Genomic DNA, 17,689 nt, shown 5'->3' with positions numbered 1-17,689 from the left:
TCCAGCTTCTCATGACTCATTTTAATTAGTTAAAAAAAATCTACTACCACAAGATGGCAAATGTTGCACCCGGCGGCCACCTAAAAGTTAAATACATACACTTGGAGCTAGTCATAAATCTAATAACTCTAAATATAACAACATACAATAAAAACTTCATTTCATTCTAACAATTCAAAAGGATAATATCATTTCATTAGACTTTTGATAGCAAAATTCGCGAACTCAATGACATTTTTTTTGTTGTTGCGTGGATCTTTTACAAAAGAGACTATAGTTTCAAACAAATTCCAGGGGATTGAAGCTCTCAATAATTTTCCAACCAAAATTATAGACTAATTTCATTCAATATCTTAGTGAAAAAAGAAAGGAAAAAAAAGAAGAAAAATAATTAGAGAATGAAACATTTATAAGTTAAATTCAACAAAAGCATTGAATTCTTCATCTACCTTGCACATGGAGGATTGAAATTATCATGATCATCCAAAACAGCATTATTGATGCCATTTGTATATCTTAATTTCACGTACTTTTTTTTTTTTTTACATTACACCTAATTATTATATCTTTCTCTCTAATGCTAGCTAGCTAACTATTAATAATTCTTATTGTTCTTGTATATATAATATATATATTATCTAGTTTGTGAGAATATATAATAAAGAGCAGGAATTCAGGGAAATAAATAAAATAATAATAATGTCAGTGAAAATTGGAATTTTGACAGAAAGAAGTATTGAATGGTGAAGCAGAGAAAGAGTTTTAGTACAGTACTAGCTCCTTTATTTATACCCAATCATCCATTAGCTATAGGAAATAAATATCGGCACCGCGTTATATTTATTGCAGCCGACGAACTCAAACGTGGCGATAAGTAGTTAGCTGGTCGTTGCGATTTCATTTAATGCATGATCTCTAGTTGTCAGTGAGAATGAGTGACTATATAAGTGTGTTGATCAGTAAGTTAGTTTACACCAAAATCTGTATACTCTTTCTTCTTTCAGTATAAAGATGAAAGGTGGATCAATTTTTGCAGTGGGTATTTTGTCTTTACTCTGTTTTCATGTTTTTGTCTCGAGTTACGTTGATGCCAGAGATATTGCCAGAGAATTGAGGGATGATGAGGAGAAAAATCTTGGAGGCGGATTCGGAGGAGGTCAGGGAGGTGGGTTCGGTGGTGGTTATGGAGGCGGCGGAGGTTTTGGAGGTGGTGGTGGTTTTGGAGGCGGTGGGGGTATTGGTGGTGGGTTCGGCAAAGGTGGCGGAGTAGGGGGAGGTTTTGGAAAGGGTGGTGGGATTGGAGGTGGGTTTGGAAAGGGAGGCGGTGTTGGTGGAGGATTTGGAAAGGGAGGCGGTGTTGGTGGAGGATTTGGAAAGGGTGGTGGAATTGGCGGTGGGTTTGGAAAGGGAGGCGGTGTTGGTGGAGGATTTGGAAAGGGTGGAGGCATAGGAGGTGGTAGCGGTGGTGGTGCTGGAGGAGGATTCGGAAAGGGTGGAGGCATAGGAGGTGGTAGCGGTGGTGGTGCTGGCGGTGGATACGGAAAGGGTGGCGGTGTTGGTGGTGGGTACGGAAAGGGTGGCGGTGTTGGTGGTGGATACGGAAAGGGTGGCGGTGTTGGCGGTGGAATCGGAAAGGGTGGAGGCATAGGAGGTGGCAGCGGTGGTGGTGCTGGTGGAGGATACGGAAAGGGTGGAGGCATTGGAGGTGGTAATGGTGGTGGTCTTGGTGGAGGATACGGAAAGGGTGGTGGTGTTGGCGGTGGAATTGGAAAGGGTGGTGGTATTGGCGGTGGATTCGGAAAGGGTGGAGGTATAGGAGGTGGTAGTGGTGGTGGTCTTGGCGGTGGAATCGGAAAGGGCGGTGGTGTTGGCGGTGGATTCGGAAAGGGCGGTGGTGTTGGCGGTGGATTCGGAAAGGGCGGTGGTGTTGGAGGAGGAATAGGTGGGGGTTCTGGAGGTGGCATAATAGGCGGTGGAGGTGGCATAATAGGCGGTGGAGGTGGCATAATAGGCGGTGGAGGAGGCTTTGGCAAAGGGGGAGGATTTGGAGGTGGTTTTGGGAAAGGTGGTGGATTTGGAGGTGGTTTTGGGAAAGGTGGTGGATTTGGAGGTGGTTTTGGGAAAGGCGGTGGAATAGGAGTCGGTATAGGAGGTGGAAGTGGAGGTGGATTTGGCGGCGGTGGAGGATTTGGCGGTGGCGGTGGTGGAGGAGGCGGCGGTGGAATAGGGGGACACCATTAAGGAATGATTTAAGAGCTTTAGAATGGAACTTATGATAAATGATAGGTTCTGAAAAAATTGGAGCCCGCAGCCCACATGAAACAATGGCTTAAGGATATTTGTGTGCTTGTATTAAAATGTCTTATTATTATTGTTGTTGTTAACTTGTTCTGATCCCGGATTAATTAATATATATTGCATGCATGCTAGCCTTAATTTTCCTAATTCCATTTTGATTGCATCACTTTTTTCCTAATTAAACCTTTAATAATCATATATTATAATTTTAAGGTGACCAACACCACTATCAATTGCATTAAACAGTGACTTACGTAATCATTTTGATTGATTTTGTGCTGCCATGTTTTCCAATTATTGCATGGATTGGAGAAGAACCGATTAGGGTTTTACTTGAAGAGAGGGCAAGAAACACTTCATATTGTTTGTTCACATGACATACATTTGGAATTAGAATGAATCGATCTACCCATGTTCCCTCCTATTATTATACCTAAATGTTTGAAACAATTGTAGTGGCCACATCTTATTATCAGAAATTGGCTCAACAAATAAAACGCGGTTAAGAGATCATCCAAGTTAAAACAACGCTAAAAGTTCTGGTGCGGTAAATATTAATCGTTGCTATCAGCTAGACAATTACGAGGTGAAAGTTGTAAATGTTTGGTAGGTGTTAACTTTTTGCCATGTTTTAATATTTAGTTGTTACTTTTAGGATTTAGAAACAATTTAAATAACGATTTTTTTTTTTATAGATAAATTGGTTAATATTGAAACAATAGCATTATATTTAATATTAATTTAAAATTCTCAAATATATATTAAATTTTTATAAACACTTAATGTTTATATAATCAATATTTTAATTATCAACAATCAAACTTCTTTTTTAATACCATAATGATTAACTATAAAAGAAGCTTTAAAATGTATTTTATTTAATTTCAAAATAACTTCAATTATCAACGCTCATTCAAGCTAGAGAAAAATAAATTATCAATTAAACTATGAAATAATATTAATGTACTAAATGACTAAGTTAAAAGAATGAGCAAACCCAAATCAAAATGAACTTATATTCCTATCTAATGAACTATTTTCGGTATTACAAATATTTTAACTCAAAAAATAATTTATTAGGATAACTTCAATTATAATTTTTTTTTGTCTAGGTTCTTAAGCAACGAATGTGAGGGCTCGTTGTTCAAGCTTCCCAAAATATGAAAAAGTATTTAAAAAAAATTCAACCAATGAAAAACTGGATTTTTTGAAATATGGATGGCAGATTGGTTGTCACACCATAAATCAATTGGTAGTAGTAGCTCTTCTTTCAAATCTTTCAATATATAGGAGATCCATTTTAGTTCACAAACTGAAGAAGCCAAACATCTGTATTCTGTTTCTGCACTCGATCTAGAGGATGTACTTTGCTTTTTTGTCTTCCACAAAATCAGAGAGCTTCCCATCTTAATCAAAAATTAGTCAAGATCTCATACTGTTAGAACAATTAGCCTAGTCTGCATCTGAAAACACTCAATTATTTTGTTATTTTTACAACGATAAAAGAGTCTCAAAGAAGGTGTTCCTTTTAGATAGTTCACTACCCTTAGAGTAGTCTCCCATTGATGCAGATTAGGCTCATTCATATATTGTGATACCTGTTGAAAACTAAAAGAAATGTCAGGTCTTGTGAAATTAAAATAAATCAATCTGCCTACAAGCCTTCTATATAACCCTCTTCTTCTAGTTTAATCTCCTTGGACATTTGTATTTTCTTTTAGTTTTGCCCCAATTATCACCGTTTCTCTCAATATATCAAGAGTATATTTTCTTTGATGAACATACACTCCCATTTTACTTTTTCTAATTTCTAATCCTAAGAAATATTTAGCTTTATCAAGATCTTTAATTGAATTTATTTTATCAATAAAAGATTTCACTCTTTTGATTTGATCAAGGCTATTTCCACATATGAGAATATCATCGATATATAATTTAAATAGTAATGAATGCCCTGATTGTAAAATAAAAAGACAGTAATTATTAGCAGACTGTTTGAAACCAAAATCAACAAGTCTAATTGTGAATTTATCATTTCCATGTCTAAAAAGCTTGTTTTAGACCATACAAACTTTTAATAATTTTACAAACTTTTTCTAGTTCATTCAATTCTAAGACATCTAGTGGCTGCATATATGTATTCTTTAATAAAAAAAAACCATGCAAAAAAGCATTGTTGACATCTATTTGGTGTAGATGCCAACAATTAACATCAACAAGAGCTAGAATAATTCTAGTAATGACTGATTTTACCACAAGAGCAAAACTTTCAAAGAAATCAATACTTTCTCTTTAATGATAACACTTAGCAATAAGTCTTACCTTGAGTTTATCAACTGTCCCATATTGTTTAAATTTGGTTTTGTAAATTCATTTGGATCAAATTGTTTTTGCTCCTTTTGGTAGGTCAACAATAACCCAAGTTCTATTATGTTTCAAAGCTTCAAGTTCTAAATTCATTGCCTCTTTCCAACTAGGATAACAACAAGCTTTTTTAAATGTTCGCTAGTCATTGATTTCAATAATATTAAAGAGATAACTTCTTTCTTTTGTATCAAGAATATTTGAAACAAAAGGAAAGGTTTGTGGTACATAATGTGATTTAGAACTACTCATTATGTAATCCTTACTCCATAAAGGTTTCTCCCTAATTCTATCACTCCTTCTAATTTGAATATGATATTTGTTTTCATCTTCGATTTGAACTGTTTCATGCTCATCTGAAACATTTTTTATTTGAGTTTCTATAGATTCCTGACTTTCTTCAAATTTGGAATTGTCATGTTGTTGTTTTGAATTTATTAGTTCGGAACATTCTGATAATTTTTTAGATTCAAGTTGTGATAAAGGGTGCTTATTATATTTTCTTTATCAAGTAAAATATCACACTTTTTATCTTCAATTGGTTCATCAATTATAGTTTCTACAGAAAATAATTATTTTCCTATATCAAATAATTTTGGATTATGAAGATCTGAAATTTCTTCATTTTCCATTTAATAAAGAAAAATTTGTTCAAAGAATATGACATCCCTAGAAATGATAACTTTGTCATTCTCAATATCATATATTTTAAAAGTCTTTTGTTCATTAAGATAACCAAAGAATATGTATTTGATTACTCTCGGGTCAAACTTAGTTTTGTTTGGTCGATTATTTGAAACTTAACATAAACAACCAGATATTTTTAAATTCTCATAGTTTGGTTTTGTTTGTTTTAGAATCTCAAAAGGAGTTTTACAGTTGATATTTTGTGATGATAATCGGTTGATCAAATGAGTGGTAATTAAAATAGAAAAAGAGGGGCAATAAGGGAGAAAATTTGGGAGAAAGAATGAGGGAGGAAATGATGTGTCACTACATCACTGACTAAAAAAATTATAAATGATGAAGAGAGAGAGAAGAGAAAGAAAATTTATTAATTTTTCAGCAAATTAGATTGCGCCACGTCATTCCCTCTCAAATTCTCTCAACCAAATTTCATTTCTCAATCATTTCTCATAGAAAAACTCTAAAATTTAAGTGACAACTATGCTTGAAACATTAAGGCTCTTGCCACATTCAAAAGATGTCTATATTTTCTTTCAACCACCCCATTTTGTTGTGGTGTATAAACACAACGTTTTTTTATGAAGAATTTCTATGAATTTAAATAAATTGTCACAATTTGAATTTACAAATTCTGAACGATTATCTGTTCTAAAAATTTTAATTTCCTTTGTATATTGTGTTTTTATTATCCGACAAAAAGATTTCAGATTGTTATATACATGAGTTTTATTTTTCAGCATAAAAGTCCATATACACTTACTAAAATCATCAACTAAAGTGAGCATGTAATCATAACCAATGTATGAATCCTCTTTGTAAGGACCCATACATCAGCATGAATCAAATCAAAACAATTTTTGCTTGACGTGACACTATTTTGAAATATTAATCTGTGCATCTTTGATTTCATACATGCATCACAAGGCTGTGAATTTAAAGAAATAGATGGACAATTTTCTTTATTATTATGCCTGAAGGATTACCCAATTTATTAGGTAAGAAATCAGTACAATTGTAGAACAACAAATAGACTCTTCAGACATAGGATCAGTTTACTATGTCTGAAGGATTACCCGATTTATTATTTTGTTGAAGTAGTTTTGAAATCGATAATAAGTTATATGCAAAATTTGGAATAAAAAAACGTTTTCAAGAGTAAGTTATTTTTGTCAATTTCACTTTTCCTGTGAATTTGACAAAAACATGTGTCCCATCAGGTAAGTTTAAAATAATTTTATGAATTAAAGATTTTAAATCAATCATGATATGTTTATCATGACAAACATGATTTCCGCACCCGTGTCTATGATATAAACTTGTTTCCTTGAAAAATATTGTTTGCAGCCATGATATTTTGATTTATAAAAAACTCTGTCTCAAAAATATTTGTACAATACTTAGCTGCACTGTGTTTGCTTGTAGTAAAACCTTCATCGTTGTTTCCCTTTTGTATTTGCTTCATGAGGGATGTGAAGGACTGAATAACATCCACCAACATGGCTTGATTGTCATTCTTGTCATTTCTTGATGATGATTCTTCTAGATCAAATGGAGCTGCTACAGAATTGATTGATTTCTTCTCCTTTTGGTCTTCGTTTCCTTTCCACCAACCAGGATATCCAATAATTTTGAAACACTCTTCCTTTAGATGACCTAATATTCTTCAATGTGTACATTGTAGACCGTTTTTATAAGAATTTCCACAATTTACTTATTGTTTAGAAAATCATTTGCTTTTGAAGTTTGATGTCCCTTTCCAGAATTCATTTCTTAAGATTGATAGGACATAGCATAATGCTCTTCTGCCTCCTGTCTAAATTCACTTATTTCTCTTTGCCTCTAGACTGTATAATGTGATGAATAAACTTTGTCAATATCTAGAGTTGCTTTCGAAACTAGTATCTGACATCGATCATAATTGTATGTATTATTCAGCCTAGTCAAGAATTGGCTTAGACGCCTCTTTGTGTCATGCTCCTCCACTTGATCAGAATTAACGCATCAAGTATTGATTCGAATTATGCACTTACATCTTGGTAGTTGATTTATGCATCGATACTCAAACCGGTACCGTTTAATTTTTTAGTAATACTTCTCAAGAATAGAATTGCCTTTTTTAGTGTGTTGATATCTTTTTGAAGTTGAAAAGAATTCTGCTCGTTTTTCACTTAATATCTCTTCTTTATTCCTTCTCATAATTCTAAAGTTGTTTCAGTATGGATAAAATCTTCTTTAATTTCTCTGCCGAGTGAGTTAAGAATCCAATATCTCAATAGAGAGTTTGCTTTCGTCCACCTAGTTTGATCATTGATGTTATTAGGATATAGGATTGTTCCTTCAACAAACCCTAATTTTGACTTTGCAGTAAGAGAAATTCGAATGCTTCTACTCCAACTAATATAATTATCACCTGAGGATGTAGTGGTAAAAATCGGATATCCAGGGTTGTCATGTCCGTTAATGTCGAGTGGATCATCAACAAGCTTCCTTACGCGGTGTAATCCTGTAATTGTTCGTTCATCAGTCGTTTTGACGGTTGAACTTTCTCCTCTCGATTCTTCGGCGCCCAAGATATTTGAATCATCAGTATTCTTGAACGGACTTGTTGTTGTAAAAAAAATAACAACTTTTTTGTATTTTATCAAGCTCTAGGCATAGCCTATTTATACTTACAATATTGAATTTAAAAGGATATAAATAATGGAATAAAATCTAATCTAATAAAATAAAGTAAAATAGGTGAATGTTCTTAACATATTCCCAAAATATGTTTTAGCATATTTTATAATATAAAATTCTAGGGTTGATATTATTTAGGGACTAATTTATTAGGCTTAATGAGATTATTCAACAAATCACCTCCTTATTCTCGTTACATCGCTTCAACTTGCTTGATATTGAGCTTGATAGATATACATCACTGACTTTGATAATTTATTCTAAACAATCAAAGAGAGAGAAATTGTTATATTAAAGTAGCTAATTAACTTAGGATCATTAGCCAACGATGATTAGATTCTCAGGTTTTGAATATTTAGTTTAAATAATCTAAAAGGAAAAAAATATTAAGTTAAAGTATTTAATCAATTTTTAGTGCATAAATAAAAACTGAGTTATGTTAAATTAACTCTATGCAAATTAAAGAAAGCCGAAAAGGAAAGTTGTCCGGTAGTTGATCAAATTCGGCATTTGATCAAACTTCGGTTTCTGAAAAAGGCGCTTCCGGTTTTTATCTCCAAATCGGTATTATACTAACTTCGGTTTTATATTGGAACGCGTCCGGTATTTTATAACTTCGGTTTTATAAAAGGTGCGTCCGATATTTTACAAGATCGGTTTTATGTTAAGACGCGTCCGGAATTTTATAACTTCGGTTTTATATTAGAATGAATTCAATATTTTAAAACTTGGGTTTTATAAAAGGCGCGTCCGGTATTTTACAAGATCAATTTTATGTTAAGACGTGTCCGGTATTTTATGACTTCGGTTTTATATTGGAATGCGTCTGGTATTTTATAACTTTGGTTTTATAAAAGGCGCATCCAGTATTATATGAGATCGATTTATAAAGAAGCGCTTCTGGTATTATTTGACTTTAGTTTTATATAAAGGCGTGTCTGATAGTTTGTGAGCTTCCGGTTTTTATATCAAATCGGTATTTTTCAGAAGTGTCCGGTAGTTTATCTAGATCGGTTTCTGGATAAACGCTTCCGGTATTATCTCAAGGTGCTTCCAGTATTTTCCAAGTTCGGTATTTTGGATAAGCGCTTTCCTGTACTTGATCAATCTTAGCTCCCGATTAAGCATTCATTATGGGCAGTCTGACACGGCAGCAAAATCAGACCTATAAAAGACTGGTATGAACCAAGACAAGTCAAACCCTTTGTGTTGTACGTTCCTCGTACATCACAATCCCATTAATGAAAATTTGGCTTACTATCATCTAGTACAGACAATATCAAAGGAGGATATTTTCTGATGTACTATCTTGGAATTCATCCAATCAAATTAGGACAGGTGTCCTCTGAAGCAAATATGTCCATTAGATGCCTGTTGTAGTCTGCCTACTTTAGAAGATAGAGGACAGTTTTGCTTCATGGTGGGTGTGGCTCTTCACGGTCAACTGCTTCTACAATCGCTGTACAAGTAAAAACACCAGTTTTCTCACTACTTTCTCAAGCTATCAAATTCCTAAAAGCTTACAAGCTTGCTAGAGTGTTAAAGTTGCATTACATACTGCTTATTCTACGTGAGTATCTAGTGTTATAAGTTGACATAAATTTTTTTGTTCAACAAAGTGTTTGTGTGCTATGAGTTCGATTGTCCGACTGGGTTTGTACAAGTGACGTATTCAAACCAAATCTTCTAGTGAATATCTTTCTCAAGGTTGAGAAGAAGGGGTGACGTAGGTGCTTTTACTCCAAACATCCATAAAATCTTGTGTTCATTTCTTTTTAATCCCTTTCTCTTGCTACTTCAAGTCTAAACAAATAGTTCCTCACTTGAACTTTGTTCAAGAGTTTGTGACGACCTACGAAGAATAGAAACGAATATTAACTTCTAACAGAGTTAATATCAAACGAAGTGTGTAAGCGTTCAACATAGTCAGACCCCCATCTCTATTGTTGTACCCGATCCTAATAGAGCTTCAAACGCATCTCAATGAACTTGTTTCTCCCAAACACCTTTGTTAGGATATCAACTAGATCATCATCAGTGTCAGCGTGGTCAATGTCCATCTTGCTTGCTTCAATGCACTCTCGGATGTAATGAAACTTCGTGTTAATGTATTTACTCCTCTCATGATGAACTGAATTCTTGAAGAGAGCAATTGTTGACATGTTATCAACCAATAATTTGAATTTTAATTCTTTACACCCAACTAGCTCGCCGATAAGACGATTAAGCCAGACACCTTGACATGGTGCATTCACCGTTGTGATGTACTCGGCCTCGCGTGAAGATAAATAACAATATTATGTTTATGTAATGTCCAAGTCAAAATGCTACTTCCGATAAAAAACTATCCAAGAAGTGCTTTTACGGTCATCAACATTGCTAGCGAGATCACTATCGTTGTAGCCTATTAATGTAGCTTCACCTCCTCCTGACTTACAAAAACACCCATAACCCAACATACCTCATACATAACAAAGTATCTACTTGATCAAAGCCCAATGTTTAGAACTTGGTGTCTCCATGTATCTACTAACAATGCCCACATTGTTAGTAATATTGCCTTTTCTATAGACGATATGTTGAGCGGGTTTCTTGTGAAACTAAGTGAAGTAAGGGAGAGGTCCAATTTTGAGTACCATGCTTGTGGTGCTTGTCGGAGCCCGTATAATGTCTTACGCAGCTTAAGAACTTTACGTTCGTTCTTGGAATCGATGAACCCAGGTGGTTGTTCTACATAGACCTCCTCTACGAGATCACCATTCAAGAATGCTGACTTTACGTTCATATGGTGTACTTGTCACTTGGTTTGTGTAGTGAGTGCGAGTAATAAACGTAATGTTTCCATTCTTGCTACTAGAGCAAAAATTTCCTCGAAATCTACCCTTTGGCGCTGCACATATCCTTTTACGACGAGTCTCACCTTGTGCTTCACGATGTTTCCATTGGGATCCTTTTTAACTTTGAACACCCATTTAAGCCCGATGGCTAGATGACTAGTTGGAAGTGACACAAGCTCCCACGTCTTGTTCTCAAGAATCAACTTCATCTCTTCCTCTATTGCATCCTTGCAAGACACATTGGAAAGTGCCTTGTCCACACTTTTAGGCTCCTCAACCACAAAAACCAAAATCACTTACTTCGACACTAACGACCTCATCAGTAGGATTGTAGATGTCTTCAACCGGTCGATAACGTCGATGTTCTAAGTCGGTGTTGCGACCGTCATCATGTATTGACGGTGTGGCTCATTGGTTTTGCCTCAGACTAGGCACATGTGTTTGTGACTTTAGTTCCCGTGCACTAGATTCAAGCGTCAAAACAATGGTTTATGTGGGATAGACCATAGTGAATATAGCTGGTGTTGTTTCCATCTCCATGTTATCAGCTATCTCCTAATTCTAGACACAATGTTCCTCAAAAACAACGTCTCTAGTCACATATAACCGCTTCCTTGTTGGATCATACACCCGATAGGATTTTTCTCCCTCTTTCTAGCCCACTAGTACCCCCGACGTCGAGCGATCCGTGAGCTTGTGAATGCCCATACCGAGATTCTTCACATGTACTACGTAGCCGGAAGTCCTCAAATGATGTACGTTAGGCTTCCTCTTGTTCCACACCTCGTACATGCCTTCAACACTCCTTGTTGGTGCGCAGTTTAAGAGATATACAATCGTCTTTACTGCCTCTCCCCAGAACATACCCGATACTTTTATTGACTTCATAAGACAACACCCCATATCTACTATTATCTGGTTACGACTTTCTACGACGTCATTTTGTTGTGGTGAGTAAGAAGTCACAGTGTTGTTCTTAATACCGTTCTCCTCCCAAAATTCTTCAAATGCATAAGAATTGAACTCGCCTCCTCGGTCGGATCGGAATGCGAGCAATTTGCACTCGCATTCTGCCTCTACTATCACTTTAATCTTCTTGAAGTATCGCAACGCTTCGTCCTTCGTTTTGAGCACTCAAGCCACATATATCGACTAAAGTCATCGATTACAAGCAAAAAAATACTGTTTCCCACCTCCAATTGCTGGTGTGATCGAACCACATAGATCGATGTGAACTAACTCTAGCGAGCGCTGTGCTCGATATGAAGTGGTTTGTGGAAATGGAGTCTAGTGTTTTTTTTTCGAGCACACAACCATCACATAACTTCTCCATGTGCTCAATTTTTGGAATACCCCATACTAACCCCTTGAGCGAGAAATTTCGAAGAGCACTGAAATACATATGACTAAAGCGTGCATACCACAACCACGCGATATCATCATTTTGAGCCAATAGATATATCGGTGCTACGAGATTTAGTTTCATCGTGTAAAGTCGATTACGTGTTCACTGAACCTGAGCGAGTATTTTGCGTGAGTGATCAGAGATGCAAGGTACCCCATTTTCGATGACAATCTTGCAACTATTTTCGTCAAGTTGACCAAGTGTGAGGAGATTACTCTTTAGGCTTGAGATATAGAACAGATCAAATAGAATCCGATGGTTACTAGTGTCACATTCAATCATCATCATACCCTTTTCGTATATATTTACCACAGAATTGTTTCCAAACCGTACTTTACTCTTTACAGTTTCGTCAAGCGTTGAGAACACCATTTTGTCACTCGTCATGTGACTACTAGCTTCAGTGTCCAGGTACCACACGCCGTTAGTTGTATCCATGGGTACAACCTTTTCTTAATTTATAAATATCTTTTGTACGTCGTCGGCGGCTAATGTTGTGGTACATATTTGTGCCATCAGTAGCACCGAACCTTCATCTTCCTTGGAATTTGCTTCTACGAGATTCGCTTGCTATTGCTACTCTTGGTTTCATTTCGCCTTGCGATACTCCTTGGACCAATGACCAGGAATGCCACAGTACTTACAACTTCCCTTTTTTCGGTCATCGTTTTCACCTTTCTTGTTGACTCTATTGAATGAGCCTTTGCCTTGCTCACGTTGTCGTTGACAAGATCGCCATTCCTCTTTTGTGAGTAGTAGTCGCTCACTAGAAGATCTAACTTCATCGAGTTTTCTGTGCTCCTCTACGACTAGGAGCCAACCTATGAGTTCCTCGATGGACAACGTTTTCAGATCAACAAGTTACTCAATCGCCATCGCTATATTTTTGTATGCACACGTCACACTACGAAGGAATTTGAGCACTGCCTTATGCTCGGACACTAGATCACCCAACACTTCGAGCTCATTGACAATCACCGCAAGTCGAATGTTGAAAGCCTCCACCTTCTCGTCGTCTTTAAACGCGTGGTTTTCAAACTCCGTCCTCCATGTTTGCGCTTTGGCTTCTTGGAAATATTCAACTCCGACTCGCATGATTTTTAGTGTGTCCCATGCTTCCTTGGCTGTCTTTTTCCTTCCAAGGGTTTGGATCAACTCCAGCGGCACTAGCTGGAGAAGTATCGACATAGCCCGTCGATCTTCTAGAAGACCTCTTGGACCATTTTCAACGAAAACTCATAAACCTTGCGCTTGTAGATGCACCTTCATTAGGATCGCTCAATCCACGTAGTTAGTCCGCGTGAGAGGCGTGAAGTGCATCACCCCTTCGTTCTCCCAGCCTATGTTCATCACTTCTTTTCCTTTTCCTGCCATCGTTGAAACATATCGAACACCGTACAACTCTGATACCACTTGTTGTTGCAGAAAAAAATATGTAGTGAAAAGAGCAAAGCTTTTTTGTATTTTATCAAGCTCTAGGCATATCCTATTTATACTTATAATTAGGGGTATAAACGAGTCGAGCCGAGCTCGAACTAGCCTTGGCTTGAGTTTGGCTCGGCTAGAGCTCGAGCTCGATAGAACTTTCAATATTAAGCTCAAACTCAGCTCAATCATATAACCATAGGTTTGAGTTCGGATTGAAAGACTCGAATTTAAATATATTTATATATTATTTTTTTTAAATTAACACTACATAAAAATGCTTAATTAGCGACGAATAATTACTGACGTATAACTAATGTCGAAAATATTCTACGGATATTGCGACGTTTAATCCACGAAAAACACAAACCGTCGCAAATATTAATTAACGAAGAAAACTTTGTCGTAAAAAATAAAGATTTTTATTTGTAGTCAATTATCGTCGCTAAATTAAAAGATAAATTTCCATATCAAAATTCGTAAATTAATTCCTACTCTATTTTGGATGAAATTTTAAACAAATATATTTAGTGTCAATATTTTTTAAGTTAGTAAAAAAATCGTAGAAAAATATCTAGTATGAAAATTTCGTTGCAAATTTTCGACGTTATATTCGACCGTTTTGTTTTTCCTAAATTCCATTAAATTGAAATTCATAGATAAAATCTTAAGTAATAATAAAATAAATCAAAATATAATTATTTTAATATTTTTATATATAGTTAACTCTAATTAATTTAATAAATTATAAATATAATTAATTTATAAATAAAATAAAATATTTAATATTGTAGTAAAAAAATTCGTGAATAATATCTAATATAATTATAAATTAAATATATAACTAATTAGTTTATATTTATATATATAAATAAGATAAAATCTTAATTAAATAATAAAACAAATTAAATATAATTATTTTAAACTATTCTTTATCTGGAGTTAACTATAATTAATTTAGTAAATTATATATATATAATTATTTTGTAAATAAAATAACATTTAATATTACTTTAACAAAATCCGTTAATATAATATTGGGGCGTCGTATATTACATAGATTATCTTCGTAGTCGAAATATCCGTAGAAATTTGGATAATATATTAAGCCCACTCTTACCTTATACATCATGTCCTCTTCACTGACTTTCGAATTTCATTCGTACCAGGAAATTTCCAAAATCTCCTCCTCTATATCATTGGTATCATTTCTCCCAAGATTCAATAAAATTTCAAATCCCTCAAACTCCAAAATCTAGATAGAAGGGAAATTTGATGAAATGACCCTACTAATAGCCTTAATTCCAAAAAAGGTCCGCACCTGATAATGTTTACAAAATGGGCATTTTTGCCCTGCGAAAAGTCTGTAATACCCCTCGCGTACCTATTTTACCGCTATATTACGAGAAATGCCATTCACGCATTTTCATCTAAAAAGCGTGAGTTGATTAACGCGTTTTAGATGAAAATGCGTGAATGATATATTTCTCGCATTTTGTATTTCTCACATTTGATATTTCTCGCATTTGGTATTTCTCGCATTTGGTATATTTTTCGCATTTGATGTATTTCTCACATTTGGTATATTTCTCGTATTTGGTATATTTCTCGCATTTTGTAGAAAGTGAATATACCAAATTTTGGTGACCATAATCTCCAGCCATATGTTTTCAACTCATCTACATTTTGGCATATGTGTCTCATGGAGTATCACAACCAAACATTCAAGCCTATCACAAATTTTAGCTCATGGAGTATCACAACCAAACATTTGGCAGAAAAATGGAATGCCTACAAATTTTTACATTCAAGACTATCACAACCAAACATTTTAACTATTGGGACATTTTACATTAACTTTGTTCTTTTATATTGGGACATTTTATAATAATTTTTTTCGATTTTGCTTACTAATGATAAATTTTAATTTGTCTTTGAAGATAACTAAGAACATCCGACCAACATAGAAAGGGCGTTTATAGAAATTTTCATTCATTATTTGATAAATACTTTCACATGGAATTTAAGAGGCATTTTTGTGTATTTTTTACATTTAATCTATTTGTCTATTCAATATGTTTTCTTTACTAGTATGATTTTGGAAATAATAAAATAAGTTTGTAAGCAAAACCCATTACTTGCCAAGAATAAAAATAATATCTTGGAACAATTTCAATCCATTTTTAGTATTACTGGATAATAACTTAGGGCACTGAAAGACTTAAATGATAAGTATGAAGTTTACGATACAACTAATAAGTAATGTTTTCACATAGGTCTTCTAGAAACATACAAAAAAATAAAGAAACCAGACCTTTGGAAAGCAACAGCCCTGAAATGGATTACGGTTTGAATCCTTTGTATCTTCACATGACAGCATGTTTGAACTTTGCATCGTACTCATACGGTTGCTGTACATCAAAACAATAAAAAAAAATACATAATCATACACTATCTTGGCAGGATTAAATAAATTACCAATAAAAACAGGATTAAAAAGGAGGCTTACCAAAAATACTGTTGAGATCATCTTGCGTGCAAACCACCTCTTATGCATTGCTGCTTGAGCAGCTGCAGAAACTTGAATAGTTTCGAATCGAAGATATACATAACCAACACTATTCCTGTATTCAGTGAATTGGGGATCATTAAATCAGTTTTAAAGTAAGCTAAACTCAATAATATTCCTGCATATTCTTTTCCGATATCAAATGCATCAATAAATATACTTGTCAACATGAATATGCAAAACTGGACCATATTTGGAACATTCTGCCTCAACATCATCTTTGATTTCCAAATCATACTCTGGGTCCATCTGCAACATAGTTGTAAAATTAAGTCTCAAAACAGAACAAAAAAGTGATTTGGAAAAAAAGAAGAAAAAAATACCTCCATGGTCGGATCAAACATATTCTTCAAGAGGAGACATTCACCGGGGATTCCAATAGGCTCCGACACCACAATTGTTGGAAGAAGTGCAGCAGGAATGACAGCTTGTCCATTCATGGGTAAGGGTAAGGTAATAGCCTGTTGACTTAAAGTTACCCCATTTAGCGCTGGTACTCTAAGAGACCCCGTAATACTACAAGAACATCATATGATAATAAGATCTCTAAGAATGAACTTGATCAAATTCAAAACTCTTTAGATCAAATTCAAATCAACAGTAGGCACAACAAATAAACTTACCTGGACGTAGTTGCTCCCATCGTCGCAACTTCATTTCCATGATAACCATTTCTAATATAGATAATGTCATTGTAGCCTGAGTATACCTGGGCCATCATCAAAGCCAGTTCATTGGCCTCTATACTAGAATTAGTGAAGAAAGCAACCTAGAAAAACGAATCAAAGTTAAAACAGAATCCTATAAATTATCATCACATAACTGATTATCTAAATGAATGAAAAGTTAACCTTAAGATCACCTGGTAGCTTTGATACCAAAGCCTCAACAAAATCGGTGATAGCAGGATGCAAATAGAGTACAGTAGAATGTTGCAACCGCTTCATCTAGCTAATAACAACATCAAGCACATCTGGATGACAATGGCCACAACTAACCGTTGCAATTCCCCCAAACGCATCTAGATATCGACGTCCATCCTCATCAAACAAGTACTGCATCTTTCCATCTACCAAATTTATCTATAGGAAATAAAAAAATATACACTAATCAACATTCAACTTCAATCCTAGGTTAAATCAATTACATATAGAGACATCTAGAGGCGGAGAAGATTGAATATCAACCTTGTTTCATCCCAAATTCTTCAGTAAATTAAAACCGAATCAATATCACCTCTTAACAGGACATTTAATGAGAGAAACATCATTCATTCAGATGCTACATTGAATAACCGTCACCGAAATACATATATAATGAATGAAATCGTAATATGTAAACTCTTACAGGATTCTTATACATTTGCCAACTTTATCAAATGTGGGCCTTTTTTAGGATTAGGCCTCTTATGGTCATTTCATCAAA

At 34.8% G+C, this 17,689-nt stretch overlaps 1 protein-coding gene across 1 annotated transcript; it reads left to right on the top strand.

Annotated features, from left to right (window-relative positions):
- The first annotated feature begins 931 nt into the window (after window positions 1–931).
- LOC124915264 (glycine-rich cell wall structural protein) lies at window positions 932–2,445 on the top strand. Its single transcript, XM_047455952.1, has one exon. The coding sequence runs from the start codon at window positions 1,012–1,014 to the stop codon at window positions 2,239–2,241; it is 1,230 nt and encodes a 409-aa protein (XP_047311908.1). The 5' UTR covers window positions 932–1,011; the 3' UTR covers window positions 2,242–2,445.
- Window positions 2,446–17,689: the final 15,244 nt, after the last annotated feature.

The sequence above is a fragment of the Impatiens glandulifera genome, chromosome 1 (assembly GCF_907164915.1).
Source record: "Impatiens glandulifera chromosome 1, dImpGla2.1, whole genome shotgun sequence".
Taxonomy (NCBI): Eukaryota; Viridiplantae; Streptophyta; class Magnoliopsida; order Ericales; family Balsaminaceae; genus Impatiens; species Impatiens glandulifera.
The sequence above is the reverse complement of the archived record's forward strand: the minus strand, read 5'-3'. Positions and strand labels throughout refer to the sequence as shown.